The 12074-nt window shown below is 38.2% G+C and overlaps 1 protein-coding gene and 1 long non-coding RNA gene across 2 annotated transcripts in view; both read right to left on the reverse strand.

Annotated features, from left to right (window-relative positions):
- ARHGEF9 (Cdc42 guanine nucleotide exchange factor 9) overlaps positions 1 to 12074 on the reverse strand; it is a 328329-nt gene that overhangs the window by 34203 nt on the left and 282052 nt on the right. Inside the window, exon 8 of the mRNA XM_032475623.1 lies at positions 7413 to 7604. Coding sequence (XP_032331514.1) covers positions 7413 to 7604 — 192 coding nt within the window. The remainder of the gene's footprint in view (positions 1 to 7412; positions 7605 to 12074) is intronic.
- On the reverse strand, positions 10074 to 11859 carry LOC116662218. Its single transcript, XR_004318227.1, has 3 exons — positions 11845 to 11859; positions 10585 to 10587; positions 10074 to 10384 (listed from the first exon to the last, which is right to left on the reverse strand). It is a non-coding gene; the product is annotated as an uncharacterized LOC116662218 (long non-coding RNA).

The following is a 12074-nucleotide window of genomic DNA, read 5'->3' on the forward strand; positions in this document are numbered from 1 at the left end:
TCAACAGTTTGCAAATTAATACTCTGTGCTTGTATTAACATTTAACTAATGGTTGCCGCCCTCATTGACTGCCATGCTCAAGATGTCCCATATTCATTCATATCCATTTCTGACCAAGAGGAAGATACTCTCTATTCCCAGAATACTCTTTTAGCTCCACTCTCTTTACTGAAGTTGTTTCCCAAATTCTGCTTCCCTAGAAAGCTTTCTTTCACTTGTAGAGGGAGAGGTGGTAAACTCTTGAAGGTTTCTCTCTGCCTAATATGTAACTCCTAGGGTTTGCTTACCTTTGCCTCTCTCCCCTCTTTCCCTGACTCTCTCTTTCTTACTCTATCACTTTTGGAAATGTCTTAGATACAGTGGATCAGGGAAAGAAGTGGGCAAATCATCTAGCAGGAATTTTTCCATGTTGACATTAGACAAGGGGACAGAGACATCCTCACCCCAGCTCCCACTTTTTCACCCTAAGGTAGGCCTGTGAGAACAACTGGAAAAAACTGGTAATAACATTGTATCAGCATGTCACTTCTGGGTAAGTATTAGTAAGTATTAGTGAGTGACCACATTCAGGGACAGAAGAAGCCAGCATGGACAGCTCATTTATCTGAGAAATCAGTTCAGGAAATACTTAATAGTTTTGTTCAGTGCTCCCATTTGAAAGGTCTCAGGGAAGTGACAAATTACCATCAACTCCCTAAAGTGCAGCAAAGATGCTAGATCTCAACATCAGTATGGAATGCAACAGAAATGGAAAAGAAGAAAAAAGTGGGGTCTGGAAAAGAAGGAACAGATAGAGATGTCAGTACAGCTTCCTAATTCCCCAAATATGCTATTCATTGTCTGTCAAGGACATCATTTTGTTCTTATTACATTATGTGTGTTGTAGCAAGGGAACATTAAACTCTGTATTAGGAGGAATGTAACTACCCATACGATGGTGGGGCCCTAGAGTGTTTTGTCAACTGTTTTTCTTTAAAGGTAATGCTAGATTATAAATATCATGGTACAGTTTAGCTCAATGGAGTATTACATAGCCATTAAAATATTTAGGAAGACTGTCTAGAAACATAGAGAAGTATTTATGATATAATGTTAAAAAGCAGAATACAAAATGGTGTCACTATGTTTTTATGATTAAAAATAAGAGAAAAAGTCTTTGACAAAGGATGTAAAGAAAATACAGCACCAAGAAGGCTGCCTTGAAGACAATATTATCAAGGAAAGGGGGAGAATCCAATGTCTTCTCAAAATCTCCAGCCCTAGTGAACATGACTTGCTGAAGGGATTACAAATAATAAATAGAAAGTATCCTTATCAAGGAAATAAGAAATGGGACATAAGAATATATGAGAGTAGCCAGAAAACCACAAAATGTCACCCTTACCCCCTACCACACAATTGCCTAGGCTTCTGAGAAGTCAGGAGAGATGACTATTTCCCTGGAATCTTACTTTTATTTTTCATTCCCTTCCTTTGGCTGACTTAGTAACTATATCAAATTTTCCACAGCAATAATGAATAGAGGTTTGGATTAGGGGTCAGTCGATGTTTTTTTCTTCTTCATTCACTCATTTTTAAGGGCATATAAACTTAAGATTAGTTGGCAATGGAATATGTCTGCCAAAAACCCTAACATCATTTTACATTAGGGATAAAGAAGAAACAGATTAAAAGGGTGGAATGAGAGAAGTAATAAGAAGGTAATAACAGCACTGCAGGAGAGCAGCATTCAATTCTGAGTCCTGTTTTCAGAGGAATATGGAGAAAAGGATACAGAGCCAGAGGGGAGTAAGCAGAGTAGAGAAGGCCCTGAAAAGCAACACCATGAAGAATGGAAGGAGCCATGGCTGTTTGTCCTGGAGAAGAGAAGACTCAGGGGACCTCTGAAGGCCTGTCAAAGGGAGAAGGGAGCAGAAGGGGTCTATGGCTCTTACCGTCACCCATGCTTTGAACACCCTTCTCAACCCATCTGAATGGTAAGAGAGAATAGGATGATATGGCAGTAGGTATGAACTGATTGAACAGAGGTAGTTTCTGACAGCCTCACCTTTCCTAGAAGTAAAGTGGGCATAAGTGGAAAGGCAGGTCACACAGTAGCTAAGAGTACTGTGGGAGTTATCCATTCAATCACAATCGGCATTAACTGGCCCTGGCATTGTCATGGTAACAGTCAAGGGAGGTTGCCTATTTATTTCACTATTTTTCTAAACCCACAAAGGTTGATCTAGCAGTCTAGATCTAGTGCATTTAGCTAGAATTAGTGCCTTGATATGGGATACAAACCATAGCCATGACCTCCAGGGAAAATCCCAAAGACCACAGGGAAGTAAGATGGATCAAAGAGCTTCTGGATCACCTAGGGTTTGAGAAAATCTTTTGGGAAAGGCTCTCACAAGTCTGTACCTCAGTGTCTCTGTCTCTAAAATGCATATATCAGAAAATATTTCCAGGGCCCCATTCAGCTCTGACTTTCTAGAGATACCATATATTGTTTTGCCTTGAAGCCTGAGGACTGACAGGATACCTGATAAACATCTTGAGAATCATTTTAAGAAAATTAGGGAATGATGTCCATGGTTGCCCTGTTCACAGCTATATCTGTAGAGTTTGACACAATACCTCGCATATAGTTTCTGCTAAACAAATATATGTTGAATAACTGCAAAATGACTAGCTTTTCTCATGCTAATGATGACAAAAGGTAACTAAGAAGCAGAATGTTTAAACTGGTGGATTTCTTTTCTTCTGTCCCTTTTTGGGCCAGGAAATCCCTTCTTCAAATGAAATAAAACCATTAAAGAACAAGAGGATGATAGGAAGAAGATATTTCCAACACTGAGAACTGACAAGGGATTACTATCTGGAATACACAAGGAATTCCTATAAATCAGAGAGAAAAATATGAGAAACTACAGGAAAATGGGCAAAGGATACAAACAGGGCCTGGAGTATTCAGGTGGCATGGATAGGTAGGGCCTAGAGCAGCCAGAATCCCCCGAGCTCATTACTTCAGGCCAACGAGCTGCCTCATCCCTTTAATTTAGTATGCTATAAAAAGTTACTGTTTTATACAATTTATTCTTTTATATGTGTACACCAAGATATAGAGACAATTAGGAAGCATCAGGATAGGCAATTTACAGAAAGGAAAAACCAAATGGCTAATAAGTTTGAAAACCCCAGGCTTAAACAAATGGAAATGACTTGAAGCTGCAGCATTATAAACTCGATTAGATCTAGAAGAACTGCTTGATGGCAAAGGGTATGAGACACTAATACAAAGGACTGAGGAAAGCTAGTCCAGCTTTTCTGGAGGCATTTGAGGACAGAATTTATTTCACTGGTATCAGATGACTGAGAGTATCTTCCTTTGAGAGGCAAACAAGGCAACTTTATAAGGCATACTTAGCTTTGCTTGCCCTGTGTCTCAGTTTCCCTGATCACAATATGATCTAAGGTTACAAGAGGTAATACCACCAATCACTGGTCAAGGATACCTAGAACTAAGCCAAGACTCTTTTACCTTACTGTTTGGATTTAGTAAGAAGAATGTCATCTTTTCAGAGAATTCATTGAAAAATATTTTTATCTTATTGGCCTCACTGAATGACTTTGATAAAAAATAACTCTATTTCCTATTTCTTCATTTGTAAAATGAGGGGAATGTAACTTAAGTGTAATGAACGAATGAGTATTTTCTAATATATAGTGACTTTTTTCCATACTAAATACAGTATTTAGAGATCTACCTAATCTACAGAAAGAGTAGATTATGCCATGTTACATGCATGCCTGAGTAAGACATGCTCCGTGGGTACCAAGGAGGAAACGGCAGAAAATGCAGAAGTAACCTGGATCACTACCACAGCTTTCTCGAGTAAGAGCATATCTAGATCTCACAGAATCAAAGAAAGATTGAGACAGCACTTAAAGAGCAGATCTTCCAATCTGATCATTTTAGAGTTGGGGAACAAGGCCCAGGATGGAAAAGATTCACCTGAAGTTCCTCAGTCAGTGACCAAGGTGGGACCTGAACCTGGGACTCCCAATTCTAAGCTTGGTGTTCTTTCTTATAAACTACATTGCTCCTCACAGCTTTTGGTTTAGAGGTGACACAACCCTAAGCTAAAATACTGTCTTCTAGCCAAGCTAGACATAGCTTTCTCTATTTCTCTTTTGCTCTAAATGTTCCTTTGACACCTGTGGTTGCAGGGTGGGACAAAGAGATATTTCCTATTTAAACCTTAACTTCAGCACCAAGAATGATTAAGAAATATGGAATTCGAAGATCACCAACAAAAGCTTTGCTTGGGTTGGCTGGATTGGGCAATTCCTTAAAGCAGGGACATAGCACTCCCTCTTTTGGAAAGATAAATACCTGCATTGCTATCCTGAGTCCATGCCCAGTAGAAAGAAGCCAAGATGGGAGTTGGGAACAAAATCCATCTAAGACTAGATGACTCCCAATGGGCCAGTGCCTGAGAACTCTAGGAAAGCAGTTTTGCCTCTTAGAAACTCAATCTGCTGACCTAGAAAATAGGAATAACAACAACCCTTTTCCTGTCTGAAAATTAAATGGCATAATATGTGAATATACATTGTCAAAGTAGTACATGCACATGAGCATTTATATTTAATTCTAACTTTCAGCAATATTTACTGAGCATCTACCATGTGCTAAGTACTGTGCTAGGTGTTGAAGGTATATCAGTAAATCAACAGGCAAAAACCCCTGTCCCTCATGGAATTTACATTCTAGCAGGAGAGAAGGACAATAAACAAAACATATGAACAAAATATATGTCAGAAAGCAGTAAGTGTAATGGAGGAAAAAAAGCAGGATAGTGCAAGTTTACAATTTTAAATAGAATGGTCAGGGGAGGTCTCAAGGAGATGATATCTGAGTAAAGACCTGAAGGAGGTGAGGAAGAGAGTCATGCAGAAATCTGAAGGTGAAGGGCTCTAGGCAGAGCAGAAAGCCAGTGAAAAGGCTGTAAGGGGGGAAAATGCCAGGCAGTTTTAAGAAAAAGCAAGAGGCTACTGTGGCTGAAGTAGTGAGAGCAGGTGGGAAAGGAGCAAGAAATGAAGTCACAGAGACAAGGAAGTGTTGTTCATGCAGGGCTTTGTGAGTAATAACGAGAACTTTGACTTTTACTCAAAAAGGAATGGTGAGCCATTGGAAAGTTTTGAGCAGAGGAGTGATATGACTTGACTTAGGTCTTGACAGCATCTTTTGGCTGCTAGATAAAGAACAGAATGTATTTACTTATATTACATACTCTATGACATTATAAGATAGCTATAATTTTACAGAAGTGTTCCTCAAACCTTAATATATATTGTAAGTTAAATGTGAACCTTGTTAAAATGCAGATTTGAACTCAGGTCTGGCGTGGAGTTAAAGATTCTGTATTTCTAACAAGCTCTGAGGTGATTCAGATGCTGTTGGCCTCGGACAGAAAAGTTTGAGGGTAGGAGCTATGTCCAAGGCCTGGCATTAAGTAGAATTTCACTAAATTTTTGCTGAATGAATGACATATCAGTGGTTTGATGCCCAATGCCACATAACACTTTCAACAAGGTAATTAAAAAAAATTCAACTATTTGTGTGGAGGTAGGAGGAAGAGAAAAAGAAAAGAGAGACATGGATGGATAGGTGAACAGATGAAAAGGGAAGGCAGGAAAGGAAAATCACCTTTTCCCAAACATTTATAATATTAGGTTTACTTAATTTCCTCAATAAATTTAAGAAGTTGGTAAAATGAAGCCCACTGGACAAATCAGAAAATCGAAGGTCAAAGGAGTTAAGGGACACCTTCAAGGCCAGAGAGTTAATCAGTAACTAAGTTAAGATATAAAAGCCAGCACTCCATGTCTCCTGAGCCCTTTTTTGTTCTTTCCATCCTATCTTACAACCCTGGGGAAAGGGGAAGAGATAACCTTTAATCTTCCTGGGAAGGGTGAGGAAATGAGTTTAAGTGAAGAAAGTTAAGGGTCAAAGTCCTTAGCCTTGATCTTTTCAGAGCTGCACTGTCCAACGTGGTTGCTATTAGTCACACGTGGCTATTTAAATAAAAATTAAGTAAAATTTAAAATTCCATTTCTCACTCATACTAGCCATATCTCAAGTGCTCAAAAGCCACAGATGGCTGGCCAGTGGCTACTGTACTGGAGAGTGCAGATACAGAATATTTTCATCACTGCAGGAAGTCCTATGTAAGGCAGCACTGCTCTAAAGAAACAAGAACTTTGAATCAACTACACTTCAATTAAAAAAAAAAAAGAAACAAGAACTTTGAAACATGTTAGAGCTATACTACTGATTCTACAGTGGGCCCTGGTCCTACTCAGCAGGGCTGGAGAACAGAAAGTAGGACCTGAAACCTCATCTGGAAGTAAGGGGATACAAATATTCAAAGTAGAGCTTTCCTTGGGTCAAGGAGAACACTATAGTCTGTACGTGTGAGTGTGTTTTTCCTTTAAAAATCCTTTTTAAAACATTCTTTTCTATATTTCTCATTGGCTTTCCCATACTGTTTAGTAAAATGTCCTTTGAAAATGCAGACTTGTCTCTACTGAGCTCAAGAGAGTGTGAGGAAAGGGGTTCTCATCCTCACTCAGATCAGAGAGATGGAGGGGATAAAGTTAGAGAATGCAGAGTCATAGCTCCTGGGGGCAGAGTGACACAGTAAAGGGGCTAAGACTTGTCCTCACAGTATTTAAACCCTGTAGATTTCTCTTCCTAAGTTCTTTTCTGCTCATAAAACCAGTGTTCTCTATGTGGAAAAAGAAGACGAGCAGCATCAGTACTACCAGAGATGCTTGTAAAACATAGGGATCCATGTGCTTTACTCCAGACTGAGAATTCACAACTTTGGGGAGGTTGAAGAGGGCCAGAATCTTCATGTTTAACAAGCTCTTCCAGGGACTCTGGTGCACATTCAAATTTGTGAACCATTGGCTTGGAGGGAGATATGTGTTACTATAATGATGACAGGCCCTTACATGGGGTAGTGGCAAATGGATCAGAAGCCAAGAGGATACGGATAAATATTCAAGGAGGAACTGAGAGGGAGAGAGGGAGAGATGGAGAGAGATGTAGAGAGGGTGAGAGAGTGAGAATGAGAGAGAGGGAGAGGGAGAGAGAGAGAGAGAGAGAGAGAGAGAGAGAGAAAGGAATGATTATCAAAGTTATATAGACAGATAGGTAGATAGCAAAAACAGGAGAAACAAACAGACTGAGAAACCCCCAGGGAGCAGTTTCACCCATTAAACAGAATCTATGAGGCCAGTCTAGTTCTTCTTTCTAACATCCTGGGACTGTCACAGGTAGAGCCCAGGAGGGATGTCATTTCTTCATGAAAGTGCCCCACCCTGAGTGCCCCTATATACATTATCATAGCTTGGCCTACCTCACAAATGTCCTTGAGGTGCTTGATGTAATGACGCTCAGTGCTCATGATCTCATTGATGACATTGGCCCGCATCTGATCCCGGTTCTGGAGTGGCCGGCCCAGACAGAGGCAGTCTGAGTTGGGGTCCAGGTGCCCATTCTGAACGTCACTGGGCCCTTCCTCCACCCCATCCTCCTGGTTTACCCAGAGCTGTGGAGGTAGGCAGAAGAACAACGGGTTAGCTTCCTTCTGTGAGAAGTTTCCAGCCAAGTAGAAAAAGGATAAAACTAAATTCTTCAGGTATCCAGAGAGCCTTCAACCAGAAGTCCTTGGTGAACTGAATGCCAGGCCTGGCTCTACAGTGACCTGCTGGCCCTAGGTATGAGTCTATTCCTCTCTAGGCCCCTGGTGACCTATTAGTAAAATGGAGAATGGGGAAGGGTAGGACTACATCATCTCTAAGAGACTTCTTAGTTAAGAAGATTTCAGAGGAGAAAAGAGTTATGACAAGCAGAACTCATTCATGCTGGAGCCTATCTAAGCAACACAGTTGGATCAAAAAATAAGTATTAAACTACACATCCTGGGAGGAGGGGGGGGTCCAAGATGGTGACAGCGAGACCCTGACCTCACCTCTTCCCACCAACACACCAAATCTATTCCTATATGTAGAGCAATTCCTAAGGGTTGATTCAACAGCTCCTGAATATAGAAGGACCACATAGAAATGGGTAACAAAGACAAAGACATCATATCCATGGGAATAACACCCCTGAAGTAGCAATCTGCAGTAGGGAGAGAGATTGCTGAGGGGCCTAAGCACAGACTCACCAACTTTGGGAAACAGGAAAAAAAAAAATTACCACTTTAAAGAGCACCTAGACTGCATAGTAAAGAAATCAATTTACTAACTAGAGCATTTGCCAAATGGGAAAATATAACTGCTGGAGCCCTCTCCAGGGTCAGAGGCACTAGCAAGTACCACTGTTTGAGCACCCCCTCCTTCAGCCACCTGACGAAGGTGGCCTCTGGCACAGCGCTCCACATGAACTGTCCCCAGTCTGCACCCACTCCAGCCAGTCTGCCAAAGCCACCTGAGGCAAGCAGTCTACAAGGGAAACTCTCCTACAAAAGCCACCCCTTCAAGACCAGGAAGAGGTAGCTGTGGTACCTAATTCATAAAAACAAAAACCCAAAGTCAAATAAAATGAGGAGACAGAGGAATCCATCCCAAATGAAACAAAATAAAACTCCAGAAAAAAAAAAGCCTAATGAAACTGAGATAAGGAATTTATCTGATAAATAAAGATTTAAAGAAATAGTCATAAGAATGCTCACTGAACTAAGGAGAAGAATGGCAGAATTCAGTGAGAACAACAACAAAGACTTAGAATAAGTAACAACCAATCAGAATTGAAAAATACAATAACTGAAATTAAAAATACACTAGAAGGAATCAACAGCAGACTAGGTGATAAAGAATGGATGATCGGGAAGACAGAATAGGGGAAATCACCAATTTGGAACAGCAAAAAGGAAAAAGTTTTTTTTTAAATAATGAGAGTTTAAGGGAGCTTTTGAGCAATATCAAGCATATTAACATTCACATTATAGGCATCCTGAAAGAAGGAGAGAGAGAGAAAGGGACAGAAAACTTATTTGAGGAAATAATGGCTGAAAATTTCCCTAACATGGGGAAGGAAACTAATATCCAAGTAAAAGAAACACAGAGTGTCCCAAATAAGATGAATTCAAGACATCCATACCAGAAAATATTATAATTGAAATGTCAAAAGTAAAATATAAAGAGAGCATCTTAAAGGAACTAAGATAAAAACAACTAATCAAATACAAGAGAAACCCCATAAGGTTATCAGTCGATTTCTACGCAAAAACTTTACAAACCAGAAGAGAGGAGCAGGATACATTTAAAGTGCTGAAAGGAAAAAAAAACTTACAACCTATAATACTCTATGCAGCAACATTATCATTCAGAACTGAAGGACAGATAAGTTTCCCAGACTAACAAAATATTAGGACTTCATTACCACTACGTGAAATGTTTAAAAGTCTTTTTTAAGTGGAGAAGAAAAGGCTACAACTAGATATAAAAAAACTTATGCAAGAAAAAAATCTCAGTGGTAAAGACAAATATACAGTGAAGGCAATGGATCAGTCACTTAAAAAGCTACTATGAAGGCTAAAAGACAAAAGTAGTATAGCCAACTATACCTACAGTAAGTAGCTAAGGGATGCACAATCTAAAAAGATGTAAAGTATTACATCAAAAACATAAAATTTACGGTGGGGAAGTAAAAATATAGTGCTTTGAGAATGCCTTCAATCGCTTCTTGGCCTTTTGGCTAAGATCAAGTGAGAATGCCTTCAATTATCAGCTAAAATAGATGGCTATATACAGGTTGATATATATGAACATCATGCTAAATGCAAACCAAAAACATACAATGGATACTCAAAAACATAATGAAAAAGAAATCCTAACAAAACAATAAAGGAATGCATCAAACTACAAGGGAAGAAACAAAAAGAAAAGATCAGGAACAGAGAAGACCTAAAAAAAAAAAAACGCAAAACAATTAACAAAATAGCAATAAGTGCATGTCTATCAATAATTATTTTAATGTAAATGTACTAAATATTTTATATCAAAAGATATAGAGTAGGTGAATGAGTTATTAAAAAGATCTATCTATATGCTGCCTACAAGAGATTCACATCAGATTTAAAGACACATATATTACACTTAATTGATATTTTCAGGACATTACAACCAAAAAGAAAAAAAAAATAGAATATATATTCTTTTTAAGTGTGCATGGAACATTATCTAAGACAGACCACATACTCAGACACAAAACAAGTCATAACAAACTTAAGAGGAAAAAATTATTTCAAGCATCTTTTCTGACCACAATGCCATGAAACTAGAAATCAACCACAGAAACATAAATGAGGAGAAAAAAAAAAGACTACATGGAGACTAAACATGCTACAAAAAAACCAATGGGTCAATGATGAAATTGAACAGGACACTAAAGAATACCTTGAGACAAATGACAATGAAAACACAATCACACCAAATCTATGGGACAGAGCAAAAGCAGTCCTAAGAGGGAAGTTCATAGTGATACAGGCCTTCCTCAACAAATAACAACAATCTCAAATAAACAACCTAACCTACAATCGAAAACAACTGGAAAAAGAGAAACAAAAAAAACCACCTAAAGTTAGCAGAAGGAAAGAAGTAATTATAAAGATCAGGGAGAAAATAAATAAAATAGAGATTTAAAAACAATAGAAAACTCAATCACACCAAAAGCTGATTTTTTGAAAGTGTAAACAAAATTGACAAACCTCTGGCCAGGTTCAACAAGAAGAAAAGAGAGAGGACACAAATAAACAAAACAAGAAATGAAAGATGAGAAATTGCAACCAAAAAAACAGAAATAAAAAACCAGAAGAGAATACTATGAACAACTATATGGCAATAAAATGGACAACACAGATGAAATGGACAAGTTTCTAGGAATATACAGTCCAGTAAAACTAAATCAAGAAGACACAGATCATTTGAACAGACTGATCTCTAGAATTGAAATAGAATCATCAATAAAAAACTTTCCTGCAAACAAAAGTCTAGGACCATATGGCTTCATTGGGGAATTCTACCAAACTTACAAAGAAGAACTTGTATGAATCCTTCTCAAACTCTTCCAAAAGACAGAAGAGGAGGAAACACATTCAAATTCATTCTATAAAGCCACCATCACCCTGATACCAAAACCAGACAAAGACATAACCAAAAATGAAAATCACAGGCCAATATCATTGATGAACATAGATACAAAAATTCTCAAAAAAAATTAGCAAACAGAATGCAAGAACACATAAAAACAATTGTACACTATGATGAAGTTGGATTCATCCCAGAGACACATGTATGGTCCAACATATGCAAATTGATCAATGGGATACAACGTATCAACAAAAGAAAGTTAAAAAAATCACATGATCATCTCAACAGATGCAGAAAAAGCACTTGATAAAATTCAACTCCCATTTATGATAAAAACCCTTACTGAAGTGGGAATAGAGGGAACATATCTCAACATAATAAAAGCTATTTATGATGAACCTACAGCCAGCATAGTACTCAAAGGTGAAAAACTGAAAATTTTCCCACTAAAGTCTAGGAGAAGACAAGGTTGTCCAATCTCATCAGTTTTATTCAACATAGTCTTCAAGTCCTAGCCACAACAATCAGGCAAGAAAAAGAAATAAGAGATCCAAATTGGAAAAGAACAGGTAAAATTGTCACTATATTCAGAAGCCATGATAGCATATATAGAAAACCCTAAAACCTCCACACAAGAACTACTAGAACTAATCAAAGAATTCAGCAAGGTAGCTGGAGACAAGATTAATGTACAAAAATCAACTGCATTTCTTTACATGAATGATGAATCAACAGGAAAAGAAAGTAAAGAAACAACCCTTTTTAAAATAATACCCAAAGTAATAAAATATCTAGGAATAAATCTAACCAATGAGGTGAAAAACTTATACATGGAGAACTACAAAACATTCATTAAGGAAATTAAAGAAGACTTAAAAAAATGGAAACATATCCCATGCTCTTGGATTGGAAGAATCAATATT

This window comes from Camelus ferus, chromosome X (assembly GCF_009834535.1).
Source record: "Camelus ferus isolate YT-003-E chromosome X, BCGSAC_Cfer_1.0, whole genome shotgun sequence".
NCBI classification, from domain to species: Eukaryota; Metazoa; Chordata; class Mammalia; order Artiodactyla; family Camelidae; genus Camelus; species Camelus ferus.